Source organism: Apteryx rowi, unplaced genomic scaffold, assembly GCF_003343035.1.
Source record: "Apteryx rowi isolate R43461 unplaced genomic scaffold, aptRow1 scaffold_103, whole genome shotgun sequence".
Taxonomy (NCBI): domain Eukaryota; kingdom Metazoa; phylum Chordata; class Aves; order Apterygiformes; family Apterygidae; genus Apteryx; species Apteryx rowi.
Window position 1 is genome coordinate 2,297,149 of NW_020447231.1, and position 16,419 is coordinate 2,313,567.

Below are 16,419 nucleotides of genomic sequence, written 5' to 3' on the forward strand. Positions count from 1 at the left end.
TTCATTTCACTAAAGAGCTAATTAGCGTATGAGGAGTAGTCATCCATGTTAATATATTGTAACACTTCAAGGACACTATATATCCACTTTTAGGCTGTTTCAAGACAGAAGATCAAAGTCTGATTTGTAAACACCATTGAAACTTAATTTTTTTTGGCCAAATTATTTAAGACCCTCTGACTTCACTTAGTTTGACATTGTTGGGTGTAAGTATGACTTGTGCCTATACACAATAGGTTTGATGTCTCATAACACTGTTTTGCCATTCTTGTAAGTCTATATGGCACAGTTGGTTTCTGGAACCTCCCTAATATCTCTTTGATACAGACAGAACTTTTTGGCCATGCCTGTGTAATTGTTTTGATGATTCCTCTCCCTTAGCTCCCCACATTTGGGCATTGCAGAGCTCATTGCTTCATTGTGCCTCATGAATATCCTCTGAACCCTGGAGCCACCTCTAAAGCGCAGTGAAAGCAATGGCCAAATTGCCTCAGTAAATGCTGCTATGTGTCTCCTGTCTGTGCATCTGTACTTGAATGCTCGATGGTTGTATTGTATCAATGAGAGCAGAAGTTTGTACCACAGTATTGGGTAATTGTATTTACAGTTAAGTTTTGCAGAAACCTGCCAAAATTGGACGTCTAGCCTTTGTCAAAAAAAGCTTCAATTTTAAGATGATGCTGAAAATGATTTAAGTGCTAGTATAGTAAGAAGAGTTTTGTTTGATTTACTAGAGGAATTCAGTCTCTTTTCCCCTTGATTGACACTGAAAATAATTTAGTCTGCTATGTATTAGCATAGCAAGATTTTAATTAAAAAGAATATCAGGGTGTAAGGCAGAAAGAAGGCTACTAGGTCAGATGATACTCACATGTCATAGCTTGGAAGGTACCTGGATATTACAGATCAAGCACTGTCTAAACAAATACATGTTTTGTACATCCCTGTGGGAATGAAGTGCAGATCAGTGCAGGCATTGTCATTACTTACTTGGATACTGCTTTACTTCATAACGTGATTTGATGCATCACCTAAAGGATCTGAAATGATCATAGAGGCAATGCAGAACTTATTTTTACACCTTATGTAAGAAAAATAAAGAAAYCTTCTTGTAATAGAAGTGCCAGATTGAATTGACTGGCACATTGACAACTTCCTAACTCTCTGGGGMGTAACGTGCTCTTCCTATGCCTACTGACTCTATATAAATCTCAGTGTGGAAGCTCTCTGTCCATTAAGCCCTCTATTTCATATCAACTGGTAAGTTGATTAACATTCTTGATGCAACTGTAACTGGAATTAATACATGAAGCTTGTTACTATCTCTGACACATGATATCATGGTAATCAGTGTAGTTTTTTTTATAATGGGAGTAAAAGTTTTTGAGCACCTGATCACATAAGTGACTGAATTAGCACTTACTGTAGTATATTCTTACAGATTCAAACATTTATTTAATTGCATTTTAATAACTTTTCAACAAGGTACGTATGAAAAAATGAGCCATTTGCTGTGGAACCTTTACTTTGTAGCACAGATGCTTCAGCTGAAACCTTTTTTATTGTTTTGTTTTTTGTTGTTTTTTTTTGTTAGAAGGTGCATGCTGTGTAGGTTTTTGGTGGGGACTAAGGAGGAGGAACCCTAGGGATGGAAGAACAACACTGAAATGGTTATCACTGGTATGGACCATAAACTTAGCTGTTACAAACACATTAGTGAATTTAGTACTGTTGCCAGTGAGACATTCCTCATTTGAATAAGGATTTGAATATCCACCTCTTGGATAGAGGGCAGCTCCTGCTGCATCGGGCATCTGTTCTGGCTCTTACCATTTTCCTAATCGAATATTTGTGTGTGATGTGTTGTTGCCAACCAAAGCCTTAGGTCTATGTGTCAGAAGGCAGTCATTCTTCCTGTTCTCATCTGATGAACAAAGAGGGCGAGAGATTTCAAAAATGCACTTTGGTAAAGGCAGGAAGTATAAATCAGGCCTATAATGTGGCAAAACCCTGCGCCTTCTCTACCTGCCTTGCTGTCTTTCATGAGTGCCAAGTCTGTGGCTGGTTATCTTTTCTTTCTCTGTGGGGCAGATTCATTACTATGAGTGTTTAGCTGATTTGCAGTTTGAGGGAAGGCTCAAATGTCTGCTGTTGATATGGAAAGGTCAGAAAGCTTTTTCTGATTTTGTTGTCTGATGCATCTGCCTTTAGAGACAACCAGCTGTACCACCTCGAGTAAATTACAGCTTGCTTTTTTAAATACAGTCACCTTAGTTCAATATGTCCTATTTCCAGTTGTGGAAATGGCCTGTGATTTAATACATTTGTCAGCCTGCTTGAYTGGTAAGACAAATAATGTCTCGCTGTGCTTTCATACTGCTTTTTATGTTGGAAGGAGTGCTTCTTTTAGCAGTCAGTAAAGGGCTTTCCTTGAGGGAGAACAGCAATATTAACTGAGAATTCCTTTGTCTGAAGCACTCTTGGGCTGCTGTTCAGTTTGTAAGGGTCTTCATGCAATTCTGCTCCCCTTCTCCTCACCCCACCCCCCCTCCAAAAAAAAAAAGAGGGGGGCATATTACACAACAGACACAGAATTTTTTCTTTTCTTCTTCTTTTAGAGAGTGGCAGGTTTTTTTTACTAGAGTCACAAACTATCATAACACGCTCAATAGCAAGTAGCGTCAGGCTACATGCAGTCAGAAACTGCAGAGATCATCAGGAGTGCAAACTCACTTCTTTAGGTAGGGTCTGGTTCTTTTCCTTTGACAGCCATTCAGTTCCTTTCAGCAAAGAGACACCTCCAGCGGGTCACGAAAAGTCGCCTTTGATATTATAGTGCCTGTACCCCCTTTTCCCAGTGCAACATTAATGAAGGTGGATGTACATGCGTATCATCTAAATAGGTACTCCTCTGGGCTCATCTGCTGCTGCTGCCCAAACGTATGTAAATAAAATCTTCTGAATTCCCATATCAGCGTATGTGCAGCTTTGGTCAAGACTGCATTGTGTTTAGATGCTCTCAACAATATTAAATTGCATCTGCAGCCTGGTTGGTGGCTCTTAAATAGTTCTTTAAACTTGTAAACAACAAATTGGGTATTTTCAGTGATTTGTTGCTGTGATAATACCAGTATCTTGACCAGGAATCCTACTCAACTGGCGCACACACACGCGCGCACACACACACGTATATATGGGTTTCAAATGCGCATTCTGATTAAAGGTTTGGTGGCTGAGGTACCTCTTTCAATATTGATCCATCTGTTTTCTTTTTGAGTGGTTTATGGTGAAATTTATGATAGCCAAAGATGGCAGAACATTGCTGATTCTAGAAAGGTCCGCTTTTCTACTCTACCTCATCTACCTTTTCAGCAAAATGAGTTTTTTTTCAATAAGAAAACTAACATGAACAAAAAACCTAAGAGCTGTTGACAGTTTTAAGAACACTGAAGCTGAATATCCATAGAATGGCATAGGTTGTGTTTTCAGAATATTTTAGTCATGTTGTTGTTCGGAATACTTTTCTTCTTGAATTATAATATACTGAGCTTTCTGCCAGTACAAGTAATTAACCTGCAATTTGGGCTTCTTTTGCTATGTCAGTCAAGCTGAGATAATCTGCAAAATACTTTCATAAATGGACACTACAGCATGTTTTCTTGTTCCTTTACTTTGATGTCCCATTTTTTTATTCTAAGGGAAAACTCTCTTTGCTGTTAAAATCATGGATTGAAGTACATTAACAGATTAGACCAGACGTACAAAACCCAAAACTTAGAAACCAGATGTATACTTACTAAGATGTTCAGAAACTCCTTGCTGAGTTTAGAAAATTGGGATCTGGTTTAAAACTTGTCTTATGAACCGTCTAAGTTTGGAGCAAAAATCAAATGATGTAATCAAGAATGTCTGTGGCTAAGAGGAGAATGGACTGAGTTTGTAACTTAGGCTAATGTCTTTTTGTGATGACATTTTTTTACGGTAGTTTAACAGGACAACCATGAATCTTCCAGAGGAAGAAGAGTAGGCTGCAAAAATGAAATTCCATCTCTGGTCAAAAACTTGCAAACTTTCACAGTTTGGTTTGAATTTTTAATTTTCAAAATACGGTGTCAACTCTCAAGTGAACTTGTCTAAATTCTAGGCTCTGCATATGTAGGAGAACAGCTTGCAACAAGAAAAAAAAAGAAGTTGAGAAAACAAACTACTGAATGAGTTGACATAGTGTTAATTTTCCAAGAAGTGCAGAGCATCAAGCCAGCTAAAATATTTAGGTTTTAGCTTCTGGGATTTTGCTGAATCTACTAGAGTTTAAATGAAAATGACAAAGAATTGATGCTTTCAGTTCTCAAATAATTTCTTAACAAGAATGTTTTTATATGAAGTATGAGGGCTAGTTATTTTTATTTGATCTTCTTGGCTTCCAGAGCAAAGTATGGAAATGAATCACCTTCTCACTTTAATATAAAATGGTGTATCATTCTTAAATAAAAATGTGACTATGTGCTGAAACTATCAGAGACCAAATGTGTTTGATGTTTGCTACCACTGCTGTTAAAGAGGGTTGTTTTATTTGTCAGAGGACAGATATATTCTGGGGTTCTTCCATCAGCTATGTAAGGCCAATAATGTGCTGTCTGAATTCCTTCCTCTGTTTTGTTAAATTACGCTAGGTTTCAACATAAGAAAAAAGAGACACTCATAATGCTTTGAGTATTATTACTTATTACTTATATTAGAAAAGAATATTTTTTTCATGACAGAAATCACTGCTCTCTGTGACTTTCTTTCATGTTGTTAGGTCAGTGTTTTTATCATAACGATGGAAAAAGTGATTTGATGCTTTTTCATAAGGAATCTATTCCATTTCTTTAGGTTTTAGAGAAACCTTTGAACAGTAAAACATTAAATGGTTAAATATGTTTGAAAATATTGGCTACACGGTTGACTTTTTTTTTTTTTTAAATACATGAGGTCTATTAGTCAGTTTCTCATACTAAACATTTCAGAAAGGCTGTCTTGAATTTCGGGAGACTGCTTCCACAGTCATTTGCAATTTTTGATCCTCTCCTCCTTGTGAGGAAAGAAATATATTTTAGAATATAAATGGGACTTCTATATACTATAGGTTCCTTCTCCTTGCAAAATCCTATTTTTGATGAAAAGGTTTTACTAATATTTACATAAACAGAAGTGAAGAAAAAAGCCTTCAAATAGCTTCAGAGTTTGGGTGTGGGGGAGAAGGAAATATCAAACTGGAGCTAAGTCAAAACTTAAATAAAAATAGATCCTTAAAGTTAGTCTTGTAGGCTCGTGCCTAAGTACTTAAGAATGTAATTTGATTTTTCAGAGTTCTTGAATATTTATAAACTCCTGGTGCCTTCACGGACATTTGCGCTTCTAAAGTTGGGGCATGTGGGTGGCAACTACTGGTGGTGCTACAAGGACCTAAGAAGTTTTCTCTCCTTCAGAAGTGCATTTCAGTTTGAGATGAACTTTGCTGCTCCTGTTTTTTGGTTTTAAGCAATAAGTACCTGAGCAGTTGATCAGTGCTTTGAAATGCTGCCTGTGTCAAAGACACAACTCCTTAAANCTAAATACTGTTAGGAATGTTTAATTTATTTTAAACTACAGGCAGTTATAAAACTGGTCCTTAAAGACCAAAATACACATTAATCTCCAAATACCTCTCTAATACTACTAGAACTAGCACTTTTCCTGTAAATGTTCTAAAAGACTTCAGTTCTTACAAAGAATTATTTTTACTTCATTTTGCTTAAATAACTAGAAAAAATCTATTAGGGCAGTGGATTTAAAATATGATTATGTTTTTACTGGTCTGAATAATATTTTGACCTAACAAAAAATCAGTAGTATGTTTTTAAAGGATGGGTTTCAGGAATTCAGATATCTTTTAGAACAGTCTCTTTAACCCAGATATGTCTGGTTGAAGTAATTGTGAGAAGCTGACTACTTTGGATCAACCAACTAGTATTCCTTAAAGGAATTCATGCTTTTGAGGTCTCAAATAACGTAAATTTAATACCAGTACCCATTCTCTGGAAGTTGGAAAACTGAACTACTTTATGGTACTTATATCGGGAAACAATTTCACTGTGCCACAGGTGGGACCCTATATTTTGAATGTTCTTTGTTCAAGAGCTGCTGTGATAAGTTATGAAAATAAAAGTCTATTTCCATACATATCATTTAAAGTTTCTTAATAAATTAATGAATTACATTTTTTATTTTTGAGGTATTATATTAATTGTAAATTAAAGATGTTGTAACAGCCACCTCCTCAGAAAGTATCATCTCCTCGGTAAGTGATTTTTATTAGTAATTCTTAACACAAAATTACAGTTTTTATTCCTTCAAAGTATAAAACTGCCATTTCAGCTGGCCTCTAAATTTCTTGTGGTTTTACGACTGAGAGTTTTAATTTACTGTGGAATTACAAGAGTCCTGTAAATTTCTATTTTCTTACTACCTACCTAGATTAGGTAGACAGAAAATTCTTAATGGTAGACAGAAAAATTTTAATCTCTGCCTATAAGCTGGGTTTAGTAAAATTGTATTTGTGATTTTTTTGCATTATAGAGTTTGCTAGGTGGAGATGGCATGGAAGTGTTGTGCTTCTCCTGTTTGACTTATTCCGAAGTAGATTGTTCCCTCCAGGACTCTGCTGTTCCTTCCAGCACCAAAATCGTGAGAGCACTGTGTGTGATGCATATTTTGTGGTAAATATAGGAAGAGAAATGTTCTCTGCCAAGAATCAGAGTTTTTTAAGTAGGGGGAGGAAGACCTGAGTTCATCCTACCCGAGTGGCTTGAGTCCAAACTGTAGGTGCCATGGGTTCTCTCTGTATTTCCTGGAGAAATACAGGCTCTGCCAGAGAGAAGTTTAGCTTTTTTGAACAAGTAGGAAAGACGGAGAGAAATGCTAAAGTTTCTACTCCCTGCCTTTTAGCACAAATGCAGACAGGAAGGGAGGCCTGATGCTGCAGCCTGGCCCTGAGGCTATCCATTGCTATAGAAGGTCTCAGTAAAACCTTGCATGTCCTTCTGTGGCTCGCCTGTCCTCTCCTGTTTAGACTAAACTTAACAGAGATCTGTATAACCTGCCATCACCCATTCCTTTTGGGGAGGGAATGGGCCTTTGGGAATACCATTTGCATACTTGAGAGTGTGGCATCTACACTAATACAATTTCATATTTGTTTAGCTGTTAATATGTTTTGTAGCCTTAATGTAAGTGGTTTGATTTCTTTGAGTTGTCATTGCCAAGTAAGAATGTCCTTCATGCCAGAAACTCCAGAAATCTTTCCTGGCTATCTCAATATTGCTGACTAAAGCAACAAGTCTTGTTTCAAGTAGCTGTCTGATTCAGTTGTTAGTGTGCTGTGCCTAGCGTTGTATTGCAGGCCAGCATCTGTGTTCTGGGTTTGTTGGCACAAAAGCAATAACCATTTGGTTTTAGTGAAAAAAGGAAAAGAAGGTTGGCAAGGGAAATGTTTTTGAGAGGTAGTGAACTATGTTTTTATTTTTCTGTCTTCTAAACACAGGGCATTTTAGCTAATTATGTTTTCAAAACATAATTAGAACAGTACGTCCCCACTACAAAAAAAGAAAATAAATGTAAATTGAAAGAACTTGGAGGAAATGCAGCATAATCAACACAGGGAAGCTGACTGTAATTACTTCTTTATTCCATGCACTACTGTATTGTATTCGTAACAACAGGAAGAGATACAAATTGCTTGTAGAAAGTCTGCTCGCTTAACTTTGCAGTACTAAGAGCTAAGGATGGAGAGGTAGCTAACAGAAAAGATATGTCTATGGATGTGACTGTGAGGTTGGGGTATGGGTTACAAAATATTATATCACTTAAGACACTCCAGTCAATATCTGTAGACTGGCTAAAAGAGAGTGATGATGATGAGCAGGAGATTTGGGGAAATGATCAGTAGGAAAAAGGAAAGATGCACAAATTAGAGATGCTTAGTTTGCTGGATGGTGAGGCCAGATATCAACAAACAGGTTTTAGTGTTTCCTTCTACCCTTTAGTCTCCTTTTGAAGAGTGTGTGTGCATGTATCTACACAAACAGGATTTTGATCAAAATTTTGGTCTTGCAGGCATTGACAATATCCTTAAATTAAAACTTAGGTTTGAAATTGATGTGTTTGATATATTGTCAAATTCCACTTTTTCTTATAAAGTATTCAGAGAGGGTTTTAAAAAGACATACCTGTCCTTTTGCAAGTTGCCACTCCTTTCCTGCTTTCTAGAAGAAAGGGTTTGTGGGCATCTGTTCCAAGAAAGGATTCAAAACCACCTTGTAGTGCTGAGCAATGGGGATTCAAAGGTCGCTCCTGTCCATGGCTGCCGCAAGCTGCATACCCACTCAGTGCCCACCTTGCATTCCTCTCTGGTGTGGCTCACTCTTCCCCTGGTGCACTGGGTAGATCCTGAAGTGCCTGCTCAGGGGCCAGTGTGCTAGACCGTGCCCTCATAGGCTGAGTTGCAGGTGCTGCACAGCTGAGCATTTCCTGTGCCTTGTTGGATCATGCCGTAGGTGTTTGCTTCCAAAAATAACCCAGATCATCTTTTTTCTCTCTAGAAAAGTTGATTGCATATCAACGAGAATTTCACGCTTTGAAGGAACGTCTTCGTATAGCTGAGCATCGGACTCTGCAACGCTCTTCTGAGCTGAATGCTATCTTGGAGCAGTTCAGGCGTGCAGTAGCAGAAACGAATGGGAGTAAGAATGCACTGAATAATTTTTCAGGTACAAACTGTGATTGAGCTTTTTTTTTTTTTAAATAACTCTGGACTAAGAAATTGGTATCAAGGAAGCTGAATGAAACTGTTCAGCGGTGCAAATAGCTCAGTTATGTGAAACATCTCTTTTACTCTTTTCCTTTTCTTTTTTTCTTCATTTTCTATTCCTAATGATCCACCCACTCTTCATTCTTATGTCTTTAGGGACTGAATACTTATTCTGTGCCTAGCTGCAAAAGTTTGGAACTTCTGGTTGCTTATTTAACATACTGCAGATATTTTGACAGTAATTTACATCACTTTTTTTAATTGGCTTTGAGGAGGAAAATGAACAAGGAGTGTTTAGGAAAGTGATGAACTTGAAGCAATTAAAGTATGTTCAAAAGTCAGCTGGAAGATACAAAAACATATAGGCTATATAAAGCATTGGTTATGATTTGCAAAATGTAAAGGTAACGCTCTTTTTAATGACTAGTGATTAAATGTTAACATGATTTTTGTAACCCATTTTTGAGGCTGAAACTCAAGTTTAGTAGAAGCTGTGTGTGGCAATATTAGAGAATGCCTTAGCACTACTCATCAGATTGTTGCAGTTACCATTTTAATTCAGTCCCACTACTTTAGTCACTGTTGATTTTTTTTCTAGGTGGAAAATCAACAACAATATATATAAACTTTCTGGCCAGAGGTCTGATTTGGTAGTTTGTAGAAACATCGGTGTACTGGCCTAATGAGAAAAATAGCTAAAGATTTAAAAAATCTGTTGTCTGGTTGCATTTGTGCTATGGATGTCTGTATATTTTTGACCTTCTATAGAAAAAAATCTTTCCTGAGGGTTATAATTATAGGCCCTCCATGCTGATATTAATAATGAATTGCTCTGACTGACATCAATGGTCTATCCATGTTGATCTGTACTAGTCCTCTGGATTTCCAGGAGTGGTATGGATAAGTTACATTTAAGATACTCTGTGACTCTTTTCTTTCTCTTCTGTGTGTATGTTTCTGCTGTTAAAGCAAACAACAGTATACCAAGGCATGGAAATTTGATACTGAATTTATGATTAAGCTATTGCCACATTTATTTCTAAAGATACGTTAGCTTGCTTATGTACAATATATAGTCATAGGGAATTACTCTCTTCTAATGCACTTGAAGGTTCTGATTCACATTTTTAACATTCTACCCAGTCTGGATCCCATCTGCCTATGGGGCATTCTCTTTTTTTCCATTTCGAGGCATGATGGGAAGTGTGCTGAAGTCAGCTCATGGACATCACTTCATGTGAATAAATGGCCGCAACTCTGTCATTTTCTTTGCTTTTTAACCTCATGGAATTCGAATTTGTACAGGTACCTTTTGGGCTTCAAGGATGTCTGGTACAGCATATTTTTAGTTTGATGGTTTGGGGATCAGATCCTTCTAATTTTATTAATGCTGTTTCAGTAATCTTGAATTAATTTAACTGAATTGCTTTCATGCTTGGAATTTACTGTTAGGTAGATTTTACTATGTTCAATGTATTTAAATATACATAATACTATGTAGTATTTGCAATCTTTAAATCTGGAAGAAACCCAGATTGTTTTACATAAGTCATTATTCATTCATACAAAGAGCTGTCACATTTTGAGAGGATTTTAGCCTGGCTTTTGCATTGGAAGCTAAAGGAAATGTTGGCAGAAAAAGTAAAACTGCCCATGATGGAATCTATCGGAATTAGTATCTCCACTTATGGCATATATTTACAAAGTGTTTTTCAAGATCCTAAGTGGTTGGGAACTTTGTTTCATCTGCAAATAGAAAAGAAAAGTCTATCTTTGAAGAAGTTATCTTCAGAATCTGCAATGAGACATATCTACGGAATTACTTTCCTCACTTCTGCAGAACTCAGATTTTTCTTGGGAACCTTGAGTCTACTTTCTGACCTAAACCTGATGTTGTTAGGCTCATAAGTTCTCAAAGGTCCATGTGCTGTAGTGTTTTTCATGTCTGAAAAAAGAGCTGTTTTGCACTTGATGTAAGAAAATTGACATACATGGCAGAGGAATTTAAAAATTATTATTTGTGACTTTATGAGGGCCACCTGGACATCCTCAGAGATGGTATACTCTAATAAACAGCAAGGAATGTTTTAAATATTCTAAATGGATTAAATTAAATTTATGCTAGTGTCTATTTTATTGGAGAAATACTCAAAACCTTAATATATTGTATACTTAATGCTATTTGTGTTTTGTTTCTGATGTTAAATGTATTCTAATATGTAGTTGTAGTTATTAAGTTATTTATTTGCTATTTAAATTGCTACATGGTGATGAGCTCTTTAAGTGTAAGTACAAAATAATCTGGATATAAGCCTCCCATTTTTATCCATTGGAAAATAAGTAAATGGAGCATTCTTTACTTCTGTGATTACACAATGTAAGTCATATGTGATCAGGTAAACATTAACTGTATCTGCAGCAAAGTTAATGGGCGGAAAGCAATTTCAGCCATAGTTTATTTTAAAAATTAAAACCAGAAAAGACTTTTGTTGTACACAAAACTTGATGTGTCGTTAAAATGCATCATTTGTTCTGTTCTTCAGTTAGGATCAAGCTTGGATTGGTGCATGAGTTATCACTCCATAAAACTTACTCTTTGCATTTTCTACATTACTGATTTCATGTACGTTTGCAGATGAGACGCTGAAATTGTTAAAAGAGCTAACAAGCAGAAAATCTCTTCAAGTGCCAAATATCTATTACCATTTGCCTCATTTGTTGAAAAATGAAGGAAGCCTTCAACCTTCTGTGCAGGTTGGCCTTGGAAGGACAGGAGGTATGCCGATATGATGTTTATTTTATGTTTTGTATCTGGAGGACTTCTTAATTTTTGTTATGTAATTTACTGCATTACTTGTTAGATCAAGGACATCTCATTTTACTTGTGTGATATTGATATCTCTTAGAATTTGCACTGAATCCAAGATGAAAGGGGTTTGGCTTCAGTTTTGCTCTTTTCTGCATAATCTCGATCACACCCCACCCTGTGTTAAGGTACACATTAAGAAGCATTTAGTTTGGGTGAATTTTTGTAATTAAGTARAAGGGAACAAAGCACAGAAATATTACAGATTCTGAACTGCCTATCGGACATATCCCTTTGGCTTTTCAGATGTGTGGGACAACCATGCGTGGATGTAATTATCTTAGAGTGGGTGTTTATGGTGTTTTGAACAATATATTTCAGTGTATAACTTAGAGTTGGGAGCACAAGGATAATCAGATGTAATTGCATCAATAAAATGGGGACATTGGAGAAAAATCAAAAAATTCAGTATCGTGCTGCAGTACTGTTGATCCCTTTTCTTTTTAATCCTCACAAATTCTGAATTTTTGTCATTAGGATAGCTTCACTGAATCCCACTCTTGGAGCTCTAGCAAAAAGATAGGGTAAAGCTCAACCAAGCTCGTGTACCTCAAAGCGTGTGTATGTGTGTGTCTCTAGGCATGAAGGTTCCACCTATGAATCCTTGTTTCTCCATGTGCCATCTGATTTGAACGGCTCATGTTCTTGTCATTTAGACCTCCTTTCTTTTTTCTTTTTTCTTTTTTCTCCTCCTTGCTTTTGAAAGAAGCATTAGTTATTCCTAGCTTGTATGTTTTTTCTTTACTGCAGTAAATTTGGTTCCTCCTTGCTTTAATGTAAGGCATGCCTGTGTGTCAAATGTGGACTTAGGCCACAGGGCTACCTTTCTGACTACAAACACTGTTTATTTCAATGTTGTTAATCAGGAAGGAAAAGGCTCATAGTCCTTTCTTGTTTTAAACAAATCCTGTATTATATCACACTGGAAATATATGCCAGAAGTTTAAAATTACAAAATAGAAATTGGAATCAGGTTTATTTAAATTAAAAAAAAAGGAAATTCTGAGTTAAAGTTGCTCTGCTCTCTTCCCCTTCCTGGTCATTGTGCTTTTTGGGTAAGTATTTGTTTTAAAAATTCAGAACTCGTTACGTGAAGTTGCTAGGTGAAGCAGGTTCTATAAGGACTGCTCACCAAAATTGTCAACACTTGTTTGATTTTTATATATTTATGATGTGGTAAATCATTTCACGCAGATGACTTAGCGCACTGAGGCTGACCTCCCTTACTGCTTTGTGCAGTCTGGTTCATCCTTTTATTGCCCATCTGCCATGTTCCTTGTAGGTAGCCAGCCCTGGGTGCAGGTGGGGTGCAAGGGAGGGAAGACTTAGAGCAAGTTAAGGAACATGAGAACTGAATGGTTGTGCGAATGATAGAGTTAGCAGTACTGTAGTTGGAGCCAGAGTGCTTTGCATTGGAGATACTTTTACTGGGGATAAGAGCTTTCAGTGAGGGGTTTTAGGGCTATCCTGATGACCTAGACTTCTGTGTATTCAGAAGAACTCAAATCACATGCAAGGGAAGTAAAGGAGTTTTTCAGCCATGTCACTTTCAAATGCTTCTTCTGAGAACTTAAAAATACACACTTGCATGGAAAACTGAGTTTTAGAGAATGGTTATGGCTTTCTGAAAATAAAACTAAGTAAGGGAGGCTAATGAGTCTATAAGTCGTGGTGCAACCTTACCTGATTAATTAATATCATGGTTGTTGATTGTTACCTATGCAATAGTCTGACATATCTAGGATTGCTTCCCCCCCGTGTTTGCTCCAAGCATTGGTGATGATTGTTAATCATGTTCCTGATGATACTGGTATATTTTTAAACTAATTTTAATTACTGTGTTATCTCAGTCTTTTAACTCTTTGTGTTTCTGAAGCAATACTACATTATGAGGCAAGACTTTTTTTTTTCTATCTTGTGCATTAAATTACTGAAAGTATGTTTCTGGTTTTGTTTAATTTCAGTTTCCATTGTAATGGGAATTCCTACAGTGAAAAGAAAAGTCAAGTCTTACCTTACAGAAACTCTCCACTCCCTTATTGATAAGCTGTCCCCTGAAGAGAAACTGGATTGTGTTATGGTTGTCTTTATAGGAGAGGTAATTGCTTTAATATTTTTATTCTGTTTCTATCCTGCCTTTAATCAGAAGTACTATTCCTTTGGGGAACTGATTGGGTCTTTTTCTTCAACATGTAGAAAAATGACTGTCTTTTCCTTCTGTGGAGAGGAGGCAGTGTCATAGTCTGGCATTTTTGAGATAAATACTCCTGAAGAGCCCAGCCCTTTCTATTTATCAGAGGAATAGGGGACACAGATTCAGTGGATTGGTTATTTTGCAGATCTTCTGATGCTTCTACCTAGTGACTGAGAGATGTGCTAATCATCTTGTTCCTTCAAAAGCAAAATAATGTCCAAGGAACTCCGTGGTCTTGTGGGGATGAGTCTTCCTGTTTGCGTCATGCTAATGCTTAGTCCTGATGCATCAGATRGATGATGCAGCTGGAGGTGTTAGGCACAGATTTTTGTGGGTTTTTTTTTTTCTTTTTTCTGGACAGTCTGGACATTTTGAAAGTCTGGACAGTTTTGTTTTGTAAGTCTAGTCTTTTKGGGTAGATTAACTCAAAGAGTGTTCAGTTGGACAGTGTGGTCAACTTGGTTCTGATTTAGCTGAACTCTTAAGGAAAATTTCTTTCAGAGATAACTTTTTTGGCTGCTGGGAACTGCGTATACTTGTTTTGGTCTGTATGCACACACTCAAGTGTGTGACTTGGAATGTGGGAACTTTTTATAAATGTTTGACTTTCTTTTGTATAACCATATAGTGCTCCATTGAAACAGTATTTTATGAGTCCCACAGATGAAAATGTAGATTCTCTGGTTATGTATAACTGTGAAAGCCATTTTAGTCATGTGAGCCAGTGTTTGTTCAGGAATGGCTAAGTACAGATAGGCATGCTGATACTTTTATTATTAGCACATTTTAAAGCTTTCTTTTAAAAGTTTAAATGATTTTTAGCTGTACATGAAGAACTGACTCTAGTGGTCTTCTAATATATATTGCATTGTTTTCTTTTTCCTGCCAGTCAACCAAAACCTGTGTGTCTGAATAGATACTGTTTTCTACAGAAAATGTTCTTAAAACATCTGCTGGTTGAGAATATCAAGAGATAACGTATTTTTACCATATTTTATATTTTCTTAAGTTCAGTATCTTATAGTTTGTTTTGTATTATGCTACAGGAAACTCTTTCAATGAATAAAGTGGCACAGTAAATACTTTGTCCTGTTCTATACTGTGATTTTTCTGAGTTACGTTGTGCTTTTCAGTTTTCTTCTGTATGTTGAAACATGTAGGTTTATTGAGCATTTTCTCTGGCTATTTGAAGGAAAGCCTATGGCCTTGGTATACCTCTCCTTGTTCTTAAAGCAAAAGTCCTTCCCTTTGTTTAAAATAGCTTGGACTGCTGGGGCTTCTTAGCCTAAAATGTGCTAGACTATTGCTATCATGAACATGTACATTAATGAAGGCTTAATAAAAAATATATTAGAACTCTGATCATCTACACCTGTATTAAAATAGCAGCAAAATTTTCTGAAAAGTGGTAATGGTCTCCGCTAAACAACTGTGCAGTTAAAATACAGAAACAAATGGTCAAAGTGTGAGGTTATGTAATTTTGCCAATAAGCTTTAAACTACTATCTGCACTTTGTCTGTAGCCTGTACCAATGAAAAGAATAGCAAGACTTTACAAAAATATTTTTTACAAGGGAATTATATAGGAAGTGGTATTTTGAAAGGCTCATGCTAGCATTTTCTTACTGAGTCTATTTGAGAAATCAAGTTGACAGTGTTTCAGAAGCATTGCTAGGAGCCACAGTCATGGATTATAATCTCTTTGTGCTAAGCACCCTACAAAACTTTTTTAATCCTTTTTTTTTTTCCCCAGCAGTTCAATCCCACTCCTTCTTTGTAAATTTGACTTTTTTTATGGAAAAGAAGTTGAAAATTAAGGCTAATGACCTATGCAAATGGTATGAATAGTGTAAACAGATGAGCTAGTAAATACAGATGCATTATAGTTGCTGAAGAGATTTGCATATTCATTTACTGTATGAATATTTCTCAGAAATGTAATTATACACAGTAAATTTCCATACTGGAATTTCAAGGAATTCTAAAATATCTGGATTGATGTGATATCTAATCACCAATTTAAATAATTAGTAGAATTGCTTGACAGTATACTGTGCAATTGTGCCAGTAACTGACATTTGTCTGTTCTCCAATTTGTTAAAAATAATTTCATTGCAGAATAATTTGCAGGTATTCATTAGAATGACTAATAAATAGGCATGATTCATTATACTTCTATACTAAAATCTTTTTACTCCCTTTCACTGTGTAGCTAGTTCATGTGCTCATCAGATGATTTGAACCAATGATTCAGATCTCACAAATCTACTTTATATGGGAAGTTACTTTCGGAATAAACTATAAGCTATGGGTTTCAGTAACTGTGAACTCCAGATTAAAATGACTGTCTAGTATTTTTATTTAATAGAGATTGTAATTAATATGGGAAACATGGTCTTGAAATACTTTACAACATCACAGTTGAACAACAGATAAAATATAGAAGAAATGTGTACTACTGAATATGAGAGAAATTAAAATACTTTCTGGTATCTAAACAAGATTTCTCCCTGTGGAGAGATCTTAGTT

The 16,419-nt window shown here is 36.2% G+C and overlaps 1 protein-coding gene across 4 annotated transcripts in view; it reads left to right on the forward strand.

The window, feature by feature from the left end:
• The window catches only part of MGAT4A (alpha-1,3-mannosyl-glycoprotein 4-beta-N-acetylglucosaminyltransferase A), a 73,958-nt gene that overhangs the window by 22,678 nt on the left and 34,861 nt on the right, over positions 1–16,419 (forward strand). For 3 of the 4 annotated variants that reach the window (XM_026065791.1, XM_026065807.1, XM_026065801.1), the window contains exons 3-6: positions 6,601–6,708; positions 8,622–8,789; positions 11,466–11,606; positions 13,661–13,794. In XM_026065791.1, coding sequence (XP_025921576.1) covers positions 6,601–6,708; positions 8,622–8,789; positions 11,466–11,606; positions 13,661–13,794 — 551 coding nt within the window. The remainder of the gene's footprint in view (positions 1–6,600; positions 6,709–8,621; positions 8,790–11,465; positions 11,607–13,660; positions 13,795–16,419) is intronic. The other variant, XM_026065817.1, reaches the window with a different exon arrangement.